At 58.4% G+C, this 16,984-nt stretch overlaps 1 protein-coding gene across 3 annotated transcripts in view; it reads right to left on the bottom strand.

The window, feature by feature from the left end:
- Positions 1-16,984, bottom strand: part of PRKAR1B (protein kinase cAMP-dependent type I regulatory subunit beta) — an 80,406-nt gene that overhangs the window by 40,813 nt on the left and 22,609 nt on the right. For all 3 annotated transcript variants that reach the window (XM_045993533.1, XM_045993532.1, XM_045993534.1), the window contains 2 exons: positions 15,091-15,249; positions 14,102-14,193 (listed from right to left, as the gene is read on the bottom strand). In XM_045993533.1, coding sequence (XP_045849489.1) covers positions 14,102-14,193; positions 15,091-15,249 — 251 coding nt within the window. The remainder of the gene's footprint in view (positions 1-14,101; positions 14,194-15,090; positions 15,250-16,984) is intronic.

Raw genomic sequence — 16,984 nt, 5'->3', positions numbered from 1 at the left:
AGGGTGGCCATGATCAAGTTCACGCTGGGCCCAGCAAGGCCCGGGACCCTGGATCTCAGGAGCTGTAGCTCCCCCCAAATTCTCAACCTAATGCTACCTTTCTTTTTTTTCTTTTTTTTTTTTAATATTTTATTTATTTGACAGAGAGAAATCACAACAAGGCAGAGAGTCAGGCAGAGAGAGAGGAGGAAGCAGGCTCCCCGCGGAGCAGAGAGCCCGATGCGGGGCTCGATCCCAGGACCCTGGGATCATGACCTGAGCCGAAGGCAGAGGCTTTAACCCACTGAGCCACCCAGGTGCCCCTAATGCTTCCTTTCTAAGAGGAGTTTCAGTGTTTCCGGATGGGTGGTGCACAAATCCCCAAACTGGGGAAGTCTTATGTCATGAACTTTTCCGGTTCTGCAAATCCAAGTGCTGAGGGGCAGCGTGGCAGGTGGAGAGGACATCAGAAGACCATTGCTTCCTTCCTAGATTCTAACAACGACTATAAAATCACCGAAAAGAACAGCAAAACACTCCCCGAACTGAGCCGCTTGCAGAATCATTATTTCCACACAATTAAATCTTGTTCTCTACGAAAGCATCACTTGGAAATGGGCCTGTTCTCGGCCTGGACCCCTGAAACCACAATGAGCCACATAAAATTGATTACGAGTTAATTGCTCCGTGAGACGCTTAGCTTCGAACTACAGGCCATCACAGCCCCAGGTAATTAAGAACAAGCCATGTTAAACAAACGAAATTAAAACCAAGACAAATGCTTCAGTGGGCCACCGGCCCCCTGGTAAGAGGAAGGGGGTTCAAATCAGGAAGGTCCATCAGCTAAGTTCACCGTTGCACAGGAGTGGGCGGTCTGGCAGATCTGAGCCGGTGATGCTTCCCCAACAGGGAAAGTGTTTCTAAGTTAACAGCAAAAATGTTTCATTGTATGTTCACTGAGTTGTACAGTAGGTGGTTTCTGGCCAGCTGCAGACGCCACCGGCCCTGTCCCTCTTCAAACAGACCTGGGCACTACAAACCCATAGTGTGATGGGTAAGTGTCCACTGACCAGGACGCAGCATGCCCAGACGATGTCCAGACGGCCAACCAAGCGTTCTCTCCAGGCTGCGGGGTGCTTCTGGAGGAGAAGAGCCCCTGAGCCAGAGGGCTGAGGGGATACGGCCATTCCCGAGGCAGGTGGGCCCTGTCCCATCCATTGAGGGTCTAGAGGGGACAAAACGGGGAGCAGGGGAGTGAGCTCTCTGCGTGAGCTGGGACATTGCCTCCTTCTGTCCCTGGAGCACACCCAGCCAGGCTCCTGGGTCTGAGGCCCTCAGACTTGGCCGGACCACACAGCCGGCCCTGCTGGGTCTCAGCCTCCTCAACCATGCACACTGGCTCCTGTAATAGATGCCTCTTGTATACCTGTGTCCCACTGGCCCCGTCTCTCCAAGAACCCATAGGCCCCTGTGGCCAGACACTCACCAGCTACTGAAAACAAGACGTCACTGAGCATGCAGTATTTTTTAATATTGGCTCACTAAACATAAACACTAACATTTTTTATAAACTATTGAATTGAAAGATTACAATTGTTCTGGAAACATGGCATTCAGAGGTTTTTCTTAAGAGATTTATTTATTTTAGAAAAAGCAGGTGTGCAAGCGGGGGAAAGGGCAGAGGGAGAGAGAGAGAGGAACAGACTCCCCGCTGAGCTCAGAGACCAGAGCCTAAGTCTGGAGTCGGATGCTTAAGCGACTGAACCACCCAGACGCCCCTCACTTAGAGGTTCTATACCTGCACTGATTTTTTTGTGCTTTGCTTGAAAACGGTCTCTGTCCCGATGTCTGGTGGCCTAAGGGTTCTACATCTCCGGGCAACCCACCCAGGGTAAGACCCCCTCTCACACTGGAGGTCCTTCTAAGAGAAAAGGCTGGGAAAGTTGACAGCAACAGTAAACCCATCTCCAGCCACTCAGACCCAAATATGAACCTGGAGCTGAAACGGGGGACTCTGACCCTATGTGAGTGGCCCCTGGAGGGCCTGCATGCCGGGGTCCGAGTGTCCTGCTGGAAGACCCCGGCCCGCAGAAAGGCAGGATCCGGGTCACTCTCTCCTCCCCCGTACCTGGTCCCCTGCGACCACCCGGGCTGTCCCGGGTGGTCAGACCAGAAACCAGCCTCCTGATGCTCCACTTTGCAGGTCTTGGGTGAAACATTCCCTGGCCCCCCAGGAGGCCTTCCCTAGCTGCTGTGTCTGGCAGAGACCCTCCCCCACCCTAGAGCGATGCAGAATCACGTACTGAGGAGCAAGTATGCGGGGATCGAGCTTCTGCGTTCCGAGACAGAGGGAGCACTCCCGAAGCTTGCGAAAGCCACGTCGTCTGCCAGCCAACGGCAAGGCCAGGCCCGAGACCAAGGTCATCCCAAGTGGCTCTCCCTAGACACCTCTGGCTCCCCTTCCTGACTCAGCCTCCACTTACCAACAAAACGGTCTCCAGCACTGCTGCCTCTCAGAGCGTAACCCAAGCCCTCCACCTTCTAGAAGCTTCCCTGGGCTCCTAAACTTTTGGTGCTGAAACTCTCGCAGGCCTGGAATTTGAGGGCTTCTCAAGGGCAGGAGCCAAAGCTCTACCACCCAGCTCATGACCCCCCATAGCACCCTGCCCAGGACCAAGCACACGGCCACGCTCAGGGAGCCTGGCAGCCCCGATGTTCACCCCATGCCCCAGAGCAGAGAAGAGCCCTCTGGGTCTGGCCAGACACTGATGCAGGGTCCCTGCGAGAGCTTCATGAGATCACGCAGGTCAAGGGCTCTCCGGGTCCACACCAGGGAGGAAACCCTGGTCCACAGACTTGTGTGAGTCCCCGGGCAAAACCAGCTCTGGAGACAGTGATGCCTTCCAGCCCCACAACCAGTCTTTAGAAAACTGCCTTTTCTGGGGCACCTGGGTGGCTCAGTGGGTTAAGCCTCTGCCTTTGGCTCAGGTTATGATCCCAGGGTCCTGGGATCAAGCCCCGCATTGGGCTCTCTGCTCAGCAGGGAGCCTGCTTCCCTCTCTCTCTCTGCCTGCTTGTGATCTTTCTCTCTCTGTCAAATAAATAAATACAATTTAAAAAGAAAAGAAAAGAAAAGAAAACTGCCTTTTCTAAAAGGTCGGCGAGAGGCGCCTGGGGGCTCAGTCGGTGAAGCGTCTGCCTTCAGCTCAGGTCATGATCCCAGGGTCCTGGGATCGAGCCCCGCATTGGGCTCCCTGCTCGGCGGGAAGCCTGCTTCTCCCTCTGCCTCTGCCCCCCATCCACTTTGTGCTCTTTCTCTTCCAAATAAATAAATAAAATCTTAAAAAAAAAAAAGGTCAGGAAAGGTCAGGGGAACTTGGGTGGATAAGGAATGAATGAAGGAGTGAGTGACAGAGGGATGACCAGAGGAGCTCACCCGGCTCCCCTCCCTCAGCGGCAGGGGCCAGGCTCCGCTATGAGAGGACTTCATGCCAACAGCCTCACAGTAGTGGCGCAGGCAGGGTCAGAGACCGCGCTGTGGGCAGGTCTGGAAACAGGGATTTAGCAGCTGACAGCTGGAGGTCGCTCGTCCCCATGGCGGCTCCTGGAGTCAAAGCACACCATCTCTGTTTTGCCAAGTCCCAGCAACTGCTGCTCTTCCTGAAGGACGGGGCCGGCTAGCTGCTGCCGCTGTTGCAGCTCAGGGAGGCCGGGCCTTCAGGAGCAATGTGGACAGCACTCAGAGCCCCGCTGGCTAAGTTCCGGGGGACCCTGGCTCCCTGCCACTTCTGGGGGGCTCACAAGCTCAGGGCGCGATCCGCAGGCATCCTGGACAGCACTGACCCGCAGGGGGACCGCCCAGGAGGCCGGATCCAACGTGGGAAGGAGTGCGCCCCGCTCAGAAATGCGAGCTGGCCGCTGGCAGCTCTGGGCGTGACTGGCGAGCAGAGCCACGCCACCCCGAACACGCGTGCCAAACATGGAGCGATCACAGGGACGGGCGCGGATGAAACCTCTGCCTCTCACATTGAAATATTTACGGCCCAACCATCTGATGGCGGAGGCCCGCTTCGGGAATCCAGGGTGGGAGAGTGGGAGTGAGGACAGAGGGAGGAGAGAGTGGCGCGGAGCGGGAATGGGAGCGCGGGGGCCGCGAGCTTCATCACGCTCTTCCCTCCCCGGCTGCTCACGTCTGCGATTCCCCACCATAAAAGAACTTGTAAAAATAGTACCTTGTAGTCATTTCTACTAACAGAGAGTCACCAGAACGGCTTGCACGACGCCCCAGAGTAAGGAGTTCTCTGGTAGTAAAGGACACACATGCCTCACACGCCCACACACACACGAACGCACACACCACAGGCACACAGACAACACATGCGTGTACACACACGCAGCTCTAGGACGTCCGTGGGCCCCTCCTCAGCAGGGCCGACCTGAAACCCCCACACATGTGCTCCCCCCACCCGTGGTGGGCTCCCCACAACAGACACCTGAACACCTTCCTGGACGCCCCTAGTGGCTGCTAAGTCCTGGGCTGACCCCCCCGGAGGCTCCTGGGACCCCCACCCGGATGCCGGGCCAGCAGCAGCTCTCCCCAGAGAGAAGCCACCGCCCTCTGGGGTCTCCAGGCCCATACACCCCCTCAGAGGGGCCTTCTGAAAATGCGGCCCCAGCCATCCAGAGAGCAGACGGCATCCTGACACAGAACCCCACCCGTGGGGCGGTTCGGGTGAGCAGACGAAGGGCCGGCTCCATGCGGCTGTCCATGCAGAGTCCACACACACGGCTGTCTGGGAAGACTCAGCTGCGTTTATGCTCTTAAACCAAAACAAAATCCCTGGTGAGTCAAGCCTTCAGTCGCTGAAAGAAAAACAAGCGGCAGACTGGGAAGGTTCTAGAAAAGATCACAGTGTGTTTGTTTACTTACAGTCCTGACGTCTGGGAGGCGTTCTGAAGAACGCCAGGAGCCATAAGGGAAGGAGGGTCAGCCTGCTAACATGAAGGACAGCTTGCCCGTGGACGGGTGACACGAAAGTGCTGTGGCCCACTCCATGGAAGAGCAACGCGTCAGCCTTCAAGACAGAGGGACGGGACCCCTGTCCCCACGGGGAAAAGCCCTGAGGACACCAGCCAAACATGAAAGGACACGCACGGGGACCCCACGCACACGAGGACCCAGAGTCATCAGACTCACATACACAGAGAGCAGACGGCGGGGCCGGGGCTGGGGGAGCGGGTGGGGATCCATGCAGACAGGGTCTCTGTGTGTGGCGGGGGGGGGGGGGGAATGGAACGTTCTGGAGCCAGACGGGGTAGACAGTGCCCCTGAACTGGACCCTGAGAAATGGTTAAAGTGGTAAATTTCTGAGTTGTACATGTTTTACCACAATAAAAGAATTATGGAAAAAAATTTTTTAAACTTCCACATGACAAAAGAATTTCATAGACAGATTAGTCCAATCACAAAATAATTGCTCTACAGCTAATCATTAAAGGCCTGATTTTGTCGGTTGACCAATAACTCATGCAAACCAGTCGAAAAAACAACAAGCACAGGATCAATCGGGCGATTGGCAGAGAACGCGGAAACCAAGTAACTGGTGGACAGAAGCGCGGGTCCCTCGCCTTGATGGGTGCCCTGCTCGGGGGCCACGTGGGGCCCCTGGTGCAAAGACTCTCGATTTCAGGACGGCAGAGTGTGAAAGGGCGAGCGGGGACCTCCCAAGTCCAGGGTCCACGCCCGGAAACGACCTTGACCTCGAGCTGCCATTTCCCAGCAGGTGTTGGGGTGAGCAGGAAGGGCGGGAAGGGCCAGCGCAGGCACCACACACAGCACAGGGCCATTGGAAAGTGGGGCCGTCTCTCCTGAGGCATCTTCCAAAATGAGAAGGGGATGCCCTTTGACCCCAGGGCGCTGACATCTAAAAGGAATAAGGCGGGACCATGCGGGGGCCAATGGAACACCCCGTGTGGGAAGAATGCCCCTGGAAGTGTCTGCACAGGGGATGGCCGCACGGGCCCCCCTGGGTTATCATTTGCACCTCTTGGCACTTAAGACAACGGCGGCCTCCCACGGAGCCCACGGCTCCTGCCCGAATTCAGCACTTGGCATGGTAAATCCGTCCTTCCTTCTCCCACATTGTTCCCGCCACTCCAATGCCCTCCCCACTCTCCTCTGCCCGTCCTTGAAGGCCAGCTCAAAGGTCGCTGGGTCTAGTAAGTGAGGTCCCCAAAAGGACGGGGAGGATGGGGCCCGCTCCTCCTCTGTGACCCCATGTGTTGGGACAGCCACAGCTCGGAAAAGGACTGTGCACTGTGTGAGTACCCGTCCCCACTAGAGGGGTCTCGCAGGTGATACAGCTGTGTCTCGGGGTCCTGACACCCACAAGGACAGGCCCCCCACAGGGCCTCATCAGCGAGCACCAGGTTTTGGTTTAGTCACCAGCTGTGGGACCCCGGGCAAGCAAGGTGCCCCTCAGCCCACCACTTACTTGCAGGGCTGTGTGGGTCAGGAGGGACCCAGAGCTGCCAGCCACCCGCTGGGCTCTGACCCAGTGCCCAGCATTACCCGAACGACGCTGCTTTTTCACTCTGCATGAACCCAGGGCATGTGCCAGGCTCTCTTAGGAAGACCGGGGCTGCCCAAGAGAACCCATGTAACCTTGGACCATTCACCTGCCTCCTCTGGGCCCCATTTTCCTGGCTGACAAATGGGAGCAGGGACACTGGCCAGGCCCCCATGGAGTCCTCATGGAGATGGGGACAAGTGTGGGGGATCACAGTCCTCCTCCCGGGCCACCCGCCCTTCACCCTGGCCTCTCCCTACAACTCCCCAACCCCAGCCAGCTGGCAGGCAAATCTAACTCTAGTGGCCACCGCTCAAGAACAGAGGGGAGCCAGGACCTGAGGCACCCACCAGGTCTGGAAGCCAGTGGGCCCGCTCACCACCAGGGGGCATCTTGCTGCGCATCCTTCCCGGACTCGCCTCCTGCCCCTGAGCAACCAGGCCATCTTACGCCCTCCCTGGGCCTCCATATATAACGGGCACGGGCAGCAGAAAGACCTTGGGCGCCCAAACCCACCATCTTTGGGAGCCTGTGGGGCAGCATCAACAGAGGAGCTGATGAGGGGCAGGAACATGGGAAGCAGCTGAGTCTGTGGCACCCTGGGCACGGCCCCTCCTGATTCTAGACATCTTAAAGCATCACAGCACCAAACCACCGAGACCACAGACAGGCAGGATCCACGGCAAACCGCTAGATGTCCACACTGGACAACACAGCCCCGAGGCTCTCCGGCCGATCCCACAATCAGATGGGCCGGGCTCTGTGACCCGGGTCCCCAGGAACACAGACCCTGGACGCCACTCCCCAGCTAAGACGCCACAGAAAACTGAAACTGCACCTTGTTCGACTTCCACGACCACACGACTTGATCCTGGGCACTTTTTAACAGACTGTCCCTTTCCCTGGGGGGGGGGGGGTCACTGAGCTGGGTGGTGCCGGCACACGGGAAGCAGGTCAGCCCAGTGCAGTCCAGTCCTCACTTCTCCCCATCCTCACTGGGGGCCTTTGAACGCCGGCTGATGCTCTCTGCGCCCAGCAGCCCAGCACCATCAGCAGCAAAGCCAGTCTGCCTTGTTCTTTTTTTTTATTTTTTAGATTTTATTTATTTATTTAACAGCAAGAGAAGGAACACAAGCAGTGAGAGTGAGCGAGGAGGAAGCAGGTTTCCCACCAGGCAGGGAGCCCGATGCGGGGCTCCATCCTAGGACCCTGGGGCCACGACCCAAGCCAAAGGCAGACGCCCAACTGCTGAGCCACCCAGGCGCCCCCGTCTGCCTTGTTCTAACACGACAGTGCCCATGAGGCCTGAGGTCCGGGGACCAGCTCAGAATACGTCATGTGATGCAAGCTCCAGCTCCCAGCTTCGCATGGAATACGGCTTCCGTGCCCCAGCCTCGAGGTCTCTGCCCAGAGCAGGAGGCTGTATGCAACACGAACACGAAACCCGTTGCTTGTTTGACCATTAACCTCCTCCTAAGAGGAGGCCCTGCATTCCCCAAAATGCTGATTTTGTGTTTTCATGTTGCCTCAAAGAGAAGCCTCAGGCCTGAGCCAGAGCCAGGTGGGAGGGGAGGGGCCGAATCAGCGGGAGCAGCAAAGGCTGCATGTGAATCCAGCAGACGGCATGTTTTTCCCATCACCTGGGGGCCCCGGCCAATCTGCGGAAGAACAGGCTGCTGGAGATGCGCGGGCGGGCGGCAGAGCCGGTGGCAGATACCAGGAGACAGCTGCTCGGGCCAGCGGTGCAGTGCTCCCACCAGAGCCTGTATTAATTAGAGCTGCAGAGAGCAGGGCTGCTGCCAGGAAGGCCACCCCAGGGTGAGATGCCCTCACCCGCCCGTCTGGCGGCTCCGGTAATGAGGCCCCAGCCGAGGGCCCAAAGCACAGCGCTGCCTGCCTGGCCCAAACCGCACACACAGAGCCTCCTCATTACCGCACTCTGGACTCCCAGGGGCACGGCGATGCTCATCTCCGGGCACCTGAAGTGTAGCAAGCCGGGAAGGGACCCAACTGAACCCAGCGGCTCCCTGCTCCCTCCCTCAGTCTGGGGTGCATCCTCGAGGCCAGGCCATAGTTCTTGGATGGCCCAGGGCCTAGAGGACACTGCAGGATGACCTCTGAGGCTCTTTGGGTCCCTGAGCAGGGTGCCCCTGGCATCCCCAGGAAAGACAGGCGATCCGCAACTGCTCACAGTAGCTCACATGGTGCAGGGAGTCTGCAGCCGCCACCGGCACCCTCACCTGGAGGAACTCCACACAGCAGAGGGGTGATGGAGGGGCAGGAAGACACCTGCTCCAGCCCCAGCCAGGACACCTGCTGCATGGCTCAGAGGGAGTGGCAAGGGGCTGGCCCAGGGCACAAGGGGCTCCAGCCCCAGCTAGCACATCTACTGTGACCTGGAGCAAGGGACAATGGGGAAGGGCCCTCCCCTCACTGAGCCTCAAAACCCTGTTCTGTACCGTGTTAGGGTATGTTAGGGGATGAGCAGGCCTTCCACATGCCTTCCCGCAGTGTCCTAAGGCCCAGAGCAGCGAGCGTACCTACCTTAGGCCCAGGATGGATCCAAGAACGAGCTCATGGAGTGGCCTCAGACTAAACACTGAGAGGAGTGAGGCCTGGCTGTGGGGTCCGTGTGGGGGTCTAGGCCAGCATCAGAGGGGCAAAGTGGTATCCAGGGAGAAGCCCACAGACACAGCCTGCCCTCCACCCCACAAAAGAGCTACCAAAAAGAGGAGGAGGAGGATGAAGACTATGATGGTGAGGAGGGGAAGAAGGAGGTGGTGGTGATGAAGGTGATGATGGGGATGATGGTGATGATGATGATGGAAATGGTGGTGGTGATGATGATAATGGGGATGATTCTGGTGATGATGGGGATGATGGGAATGATGGTGGTGATGATGATGACGATGGTGATGGTAGGGATGATGGTGATGATGATGATGATGCCGATGATGGTGATGACGACGATGATGATGGTGATGACGATGATGATGGTGATGGAGATGATGGGGATAATGATGATGAGGATGATGGTGATGGGGACGGGGATGATGGTGATGATGAGGATGAGGATGATAATGGTGATGGAGATGATGGGGATGATGATAATGGGGATGATGAGGATAGGGATGATGGTGGTGGTGATAATGGGGATGGGGATGGTAATGAAGGTAGTGAAGGTGATGACGGCTTTGATGATGATGGGGATGGTGATGATGGTGGTGGTGACAAGGGGGATGGTGGGATGGGGACAATGTTATACCCATAAACATTACTATACTCGCTCTTCACTGTAACCCTCAAAGTAGGTTTCATGACTCTCATTTGACACTTGAGGAAACTGAGTCCCAAAGAACGTCATTACACACCCTAATGAGATGATTCGATGATCTCCTTCCAAAAGACCTTTTAACACACATTCAATTTTGTAGCATGTATGTGCGTGAGTGTGCGTTTGTGTGTACAGGGAAGTGTGTTTGCATATGTGTACCGGTGTGTGTGTGTGTGAGTTTGGGTGTGTATGTGTTTAACACACCTCTGGCCTGACACGGTGTGTTCGGGGGTCTCCTGGTATCTCCCTGTGGCTGCCCAGACCCAGCAAGCCAGAGACAACTCCCTGCATTCCCAGTTCACCCCAGGACACCTGGGCACCTCCTGACGACCATCTCTGGATCACCTGCTTTCCAGTGTTCCCTCCTCCTGCAGGAGCACATGACCTGTCGTTACAGGAGTGGGGGAGGGAGAGCACAGGCTTTGGAGCCCCAGGGACTCCTACTGGAACCCTGGCTCTGCTATGACAGTCAGTGTGGTCTCCGGCAGCAGACACACCCTTGTTACAGACAGAGGGGAAACGGCCAGAGAAAGCCTCCAGCAACATTCACCTGGGTGCGGGGAGGGAGCATCCTAGGAGAGAGAACAAGGATGTTTGGAGGGTGAATGGCCCTCCCCCACAGCTCCATTGCACTACCTTCTGCTGAACAAAGAAGCTCACACAAACCCCTTACCCCTCGACTCACAGGAACACCCCCACACAAACTGAAGGAGAGACGCCGTCGTGACCTGACCAGGGCAAGACCGCCCTGCCCGCGGCCACGGGGTCACCTGCCTCCCATCTGAGCTTCCCGGGGGGGCTTTAAGCACAAAGACGCTCACCGTACTAGCGGAGCACAGGGCTGTTTCCACCACCCCCGCGGGAGGCAGCTCTGAGTCGAGGCGTGCCAGGCACTCTGCGAACCTGGAAAGAATGTGCCTCAAACCACAGCCCGGGCTGCCAAGCCCGGCTTCTAGTAAACTGGAAAAAGCAAAGAACTTGGATGCCGTGCAGGGGACATCAAGTGAAAGGTCAAGAGACGTTGTCTCCGGCCCGCTCCCTCTGGAGCCCACTTCCTGAACCATCCGCCTATTTCTTCAGAGGCCCCGGCCAGAAAAACGATCCCCTCAGGGTTTCAAAATGGAAAGTGAGTTTTCCTGTGGCAGAAAAGCACTCTTCCCAAGGCCGCCTCGCCAAGAGGAATTTCTAATCTGACCATCTGCTTCCTGCACTTCTAGTCCACCTGGCTCCTGGATCCAGAAAAGTCCGAGGCAGTGGGAACCATGTGACTCTGGAAACTCGGGGCCAAGGGCACAGGACCCATGCACAAACTCTTCCTGGACACAGGCAGCCAAGACGGCCAGAGAGAGCACTCAGATCTGCTCGTCCCTGGGCCTCACCAGCCCTGCACCCGCTCCCGCCTGGGACTCCTGCCTGGAAGCTGAGGACGGGCTCCGAAAGGGTGTAAAGGCCGTGCCACAAACACAGCTGCCACGGAGGGGGCACATGACCCCACAGAAGGGCAGGCCCAAAGCTCAGTGGGGCCAGAAGGGCAGCGGAGTCTGGGGGCTCCTTGGAAAGACACACGTGGAGGAGGACATGCCCTAAAGGCCACTTCTAGGTATGTGCCCCAGAGGCTCCAATACCCACACCCCGAGGTGTGCGGCCCAGAGGCGTGTTCACAGGAGTGTTTTGCACAACCACCCCAAAGTGGGAGTGGCCCAAGCGTCCCTCAACTGGTAAGTGGATAAGTGGGTATACCCTGCACAACGGGAGACCCCCTACCCTCACACAGGAAGGCAGCACCATCAGACCACGGGGGGGACAGAGGGCGCTGCTCACAGAGCTGAAAGCCACACATGGGAGGTAGGGTGGAGGCTGCCGAGGAGCCCGTTCCCCGTCTCCCTCCTCTGAGCACAGTCGCCCGGCAGCCAGGCCAGGCCCGTGGTTCCGGCCGACACATATCTCTGGTGGCAACACAGGACGTCTCCAAACCACAGCCGGAGGAGCCTGGGCCTCCATGAACATGCAGGCCCCATGCCTCACCTGCTCTGCTGACAGTGGCCTCGTCCGTCAGAACGCAGGCTCTGAAGAGGGGCGTGGCCTGTAAGCTCCGTGATGCCGGGGTTACGATGCTCCCCCGTGGCTCTGGCAACAGGAAGGGAAGCTCCCAGGACCCCAAATCTCTGTGCCCCAAACTCCCTCCCTGCACTCAGGGTTGGGCCTGACCTGGGGGAGCGCCCAGCCTGCTGGCTGGCAGGAATGGGACCCAGGACCTGCCGTGTACAGGTGCACATTACAGGCCCGCTCTGAGATCAAAGTCCAACCGCACCGCTGGGCAGCTGTGTCCTCTTGTCTACCCAGAGGGGCGCCTCCTCCTCCAGGCTGGCACCAAAGAACACATCTACAGGACCCCAATGGACCCAGGCACGACCCACAGCCATCCATCCCCTGACCACCGAAACCCGGTGAAGAAAGGACAGAGGTCTGTGTGGCCACTGTGGGGAGCCTCTGACCTCCTGGCTGAGGGTGGGGAGTCTGTCTGCAGAAAGGGACCCGCAGAGGGACCCAGGGATGAGCCAGGGTCCTGGGGCCACCTCCATACACCTCACGTCTTCCCTCTGGATCCCTGGCACCTCTGGGTTTCGATCCATGAGTGCATCACCTACTCAGAAGCAAGGTCTAAATCTGGACGGAGTTATTGATGTTCACTTTCAACTTCATAAAGATACAGCTCTTGAGTCACCTGGTCCCACCTGGTGACAGAGACCATAACTGCCAGGTGCACACCATTAGGAGAGCTGAGAACAGTGGAAGCGTTCAATCTCCCAGTTCTGGATCCCAGAAGCCCAAAATCAGCCCCAGTAGGTGGAAATCGAGAGGCCTCAGGGCCCTGTGCCCTCAGAGGCTCCAGGAAGGACCCCTCTAGCCCTTCTCACCTCTGGGGGTGGTTGGTGGCCTACAGCCCAAGGTCACCTTGCTCATCTCCACCTCTGTGCTCACAGGGCTTCTCCTCTTCAGAGCAACCTCCCCGTGCCCCCTCCTGCAAGGACCTGAGACTGCATTTGGGGCCTACGGAGGCTGAATCCTGAGCATCTCAGTGTGGCAAGACGCTCCTGGGCTGCCGGTGCTGCGGGGGGCTCACGCCGAGACCTTGCCTCTCTACCCTGCCCATCGTGCCCGTGTGGCCCCAAGGGGTGGGCACTGCACATGCCCCCAAGATGTCCTGGATCACAGCTTGAGCTGCACCCCGCCATGGACACTCCAGAAGCGGCCCCACCCCAGGCAAAGCCCGGAGTGCCAGGCCTCTGGATGCACCCGCAGCCTTCCCAGGTGGCCCGCATCTGTGATGCCACAGCAGCCCGGGAAAATGCACCATACCCACTGAGACATCCCCTCACCCCGCCCCACCCCACCACTTCTCTGCCACAGTCGCTCTGCTGCTGGGACCCCTCCCCGGGACACTCGTGCAGAAGGGCCCACCGCCATCACGGAACGGGGCTGTGAGGTGGCTGTCTCCCTGGTCCACGGATTTGTGTGCCATTTGGACTTTGCAGAGCTCCGTCATCCAAACATGCTCGGTCATCTAACCGAGAAACAGAATTTGCCAAAGTTGAGAAACAAGAGAAAAAAACCCAAACCCTACACAGCCTTTCATCCACATCGACGAGGGATTTAACTTGAGGGAAGAAACAAAGACTGAAGGTGAGCACACAGGACAGCCGTGGTCATGGAAGTGCTGTGGACCATGACAACCCGCAAGCAGCTGTGGGAAGGGAGTAAGGGCTGAAAAGCAGCTCGGCAGAAACGGGAACTACAAACCACAAAAACCCTTCCTGACAGACGGACGTTCCCCGCCCCGTGAGCGGGACAAACCGTGCGGGCTGTGAGCCCACGCTGTGACAAGAATTCACGCACATGCATAAATCCACAAGCGCTAACCCAGAACAGTCCCAGGGATTTTCTCCCAGTTATCTGTAGGGTCTCAAATCCTGGCACTCGGTCCCTGAGCCCCCACTGATGTTGGGAGCCGCTCCCTGGAAAGACCCCACCCGACGGCCACTCCTGGGGCCCGTGGGGGCTGTGTGACTTGGCGTCGAGGCCACAGTGTCTGTGGATGACCAGAGCGCACGGAAGCCTCAGAGCCTGACCCAGGCAGGCATGTGTCCCCTGTGGCCAGGGGCCGGGGAGGCCCAGGGAGGAGTGTCGGTCCTGGCGCCACCGTCTCACGGGTTCCTACCTTCTCTCGTTGTCGTCCAGGTGAGCAAACAGCACGTTTTTGGAGATGGCTTTGGCCAGCGCTGTCATGGTCTTGTAGTCCTTGGGGATGACCTGCAGGGGAATCCATAGTCAGACTTGCGAGCATCCCCGAGGGTCCTGCAGACAGACGGGGCACGGCAGCTCGGCAGCACACACGTGCTCGAGGCCCCTCAACCCTGCACGGAATGCGGCCTGAGTGTTGCACAGACGGACTGTCCCCCAAACCCGTGCCCTGAAGCCCGGCCCAGCGTGTGGCGTCTGGAGGCATGCCCTGGCAGGATTAGCCTGCTCTCCCACTCTCCTCGCCGCCAGAGGACACGGGACATGGTGTGGCTCCCGCCAAGAACCAGCCTGCCGGCAGCTGCTCTCAGACACCCGGCCTCCAGACAGAGAGAGAGAAAGGGTCACAGGCACCTGGACTCACAGATATGGGGAGCTGCACGTTACACATATTCCACCAAATTAGCTTTTTTAAGAGATCGAGAACTAAAAACACCAAGAGAAAAAGTAAAAGTGAGGGTCTAGAGGGTATAAGCGCGCAGGTTGGAAACGACAGGCCCCACGTGCCTGGGGAAGGCGGGAGGCCAGGCCCGTATACTGTTGCACCCAGGGCCACCCTGGGGGCTCTCATGCTCCAGAGCCCGTCCTGATGCAGGTACACCTGTTAGGCTGTGGCAGCGGAGGGCTGGGCTCCAGCCCTGAGGGATGCACACTGAGGGACAGCGACGTGGAGGAGGAAATCCCCACTGGTGGCTCTGAGGCCGGGCTCCAGGAGCACAGGGGTCACGTGATCTGGATACCGGTCTCCTCCACCCACACACCGCAAGCCTGTGGGCAGCGACGGTGACAATGACAGTCCACCACTATAGCCCCTCTTGGAGCAGAAGGGAGCATGACCAAGGTCAGGGACCCCAGGGTAAAGATGGGGAATGAGAGCAGGGACCCAGGGGTGAGGACGGGGGGGCCCACCTTCCTCACGTAGGACACGGCATCCTCCTCCGTATACACCTCGGCACTCACGCCCCCTCGGCGGCGGCGAGCTTTCACCACAGGGTTTGGCGGGGTCGGGGAGACCTCCTCGTCGTGAGAGTCTGACTTCTGCTGTGTCAGGATCTGTCTGTTTTCTTCCTGTGGGGGAAAACATGGGAGGGCTGATAGCAGCGGCCGACGCGGCCTATCCACCTGCACGTGCCACCGAGGAGTCCTGTGCAGGCCTCCTCCCTCCGCGCCCGGCAGACCCCCGGCTTCAAGGGCACCTCCATCTCTCCCCCACCACCCAGCCCCACAGAGTGCCAGCTCAGAGGGGTTCTGCCTGCCCTCACCACAAGCGACATTTCAGGTACCAGGTGCCTGAGGTCTGAGGTCTCCGTCAGGCAGTCCCCCGTACCCCCGCGTCCCTATAGCACACATGCAGGAAATGGGAGGTGAATACATAAGTGGAAAGCAAGTCTCTTTTGTTTTCTTCCTTCCCTTCATTATTTTATTGCTTTAACGACTGTGCGTGCAGAGAGCACAAGATTCCAGAAGCACGAAGGAACATACACTGCCTGACAAGCAGGGCCCCCACCCCGGCCCCTGCGGCCGCCACATCCCCACGTCCCCACGTCCCAGAAGCAGTCTGGTGATGGGCTGGGTTACCACGGGGAGCAGCACAGGGGGGCGTGGGGGTCCATGGCAAACAGACCCTCACTTGTCTCTCCACATGCCCAGGACAAGGCCTCTGTCCCCTTTGTCTGCAAGGACCACCTTCCCCAAACACCCACACCTGGCAACCTCCCCCACCTGATTTTACCTGGCAGTCACCCGGCAAGAACGTGAAGGGAGGAGAAGCTCCCCCACTCCCGCCACGGCTCCTCCCGGGATGCTCGCTGCCCCACCTCCCAAAGCACCCCTCCTGCTCCACCAACAGCACGTAGTTCAAGCTTCCCGGGTAACCCGAGAACCCAAGAAGCATGAAGCCATCCTATTTCATACTATGGTGTAAATGAGGACAGAAGCGTGCTGGGGCCTTGCTTTCTTGAGACCGTTGACATCGCTGTGCTATCACGGGCCATTTTCCATGCTGGGCAGCCAAGGGCCTAACTGGGCGGGATCCAGAGGCTTCAAAGCTTGAGGCCACTTGGGGAGGCATTGGGCGGAAATGGGGAAATGGGATGGCATCCTCCTCCCCTCCCCCTCAGGATTCCAGGAAAACCTCTCATTTTCCGGAGCCCCCTTCCTGCCTCCTGTTCTCACGCTGATGAGCTGTCTGGGGCTGCAGGATAGTCAACGGCACAGGGTCAGAGGACGCTTCACAACAGCAGTGTGGGAACAACATTTCCAGAAAGCTTCGTGGCCAGGATCTGCCCCAGGAATGCCTAACACAGCTCCAGGGACTGTCCCCATTCTGCCCCCAAGGCCAAGTGCTCCCTAGATCGTAAATGACAGTCACAGTCTACTTCTGACCACGTTTTTCTGGCACAAGGGGTGAAAGGCAGACTCACGGCCTGAGAAGGGAAAGAGGGGTGGGACACGGGGAGATTCTCTGGACCTGAGTTCCCACTCCTGAGGGAAGCCCACATGCCTAGGGCCCGGGACCGGCAGAATTCCTCCCTCCACGCCCCAGCGCAGGCACACTGGCTGAGGACACAGCTGGGCAGTTAGCCGTGTCAGCCTGACCCTGTACATAGGCCCTGAACACCCCAGAGGAGGAGAGGCTGCATCCTGGGTGGCGGCCAGACTCTGATTGGCTGTGCATGGTTAGCATTTCTGGGATCCCCCGGGGAGGCCGTCCCTCGACCCCGTCCCCTCCGACCGAATGGATGCCTGGTATTTGGAGATGTGTGGTGTCCTGGGCCGGGGTCACTGGTGCCATCCCGGGCTG

This window comes from Meles meles, chromosome 21, assembly GCF_922984935.1.
Source record: "Meles meles chromosome 21, mMelMel3.1 paternal haplotype, whole genome shotgun sequence".
Taxonomy (NCBI): domain Eukaryota; kingdom Metazoa; phylum Chordata; class Mammalia; order Carnivora; family Mustelidae; genus Meles; species Meles meles.
The sequence above is the reverse complement of the archived record's forward strand: the minus strand, read 5'-3'. Positions and strand labels throughout refer to the sequence as shown.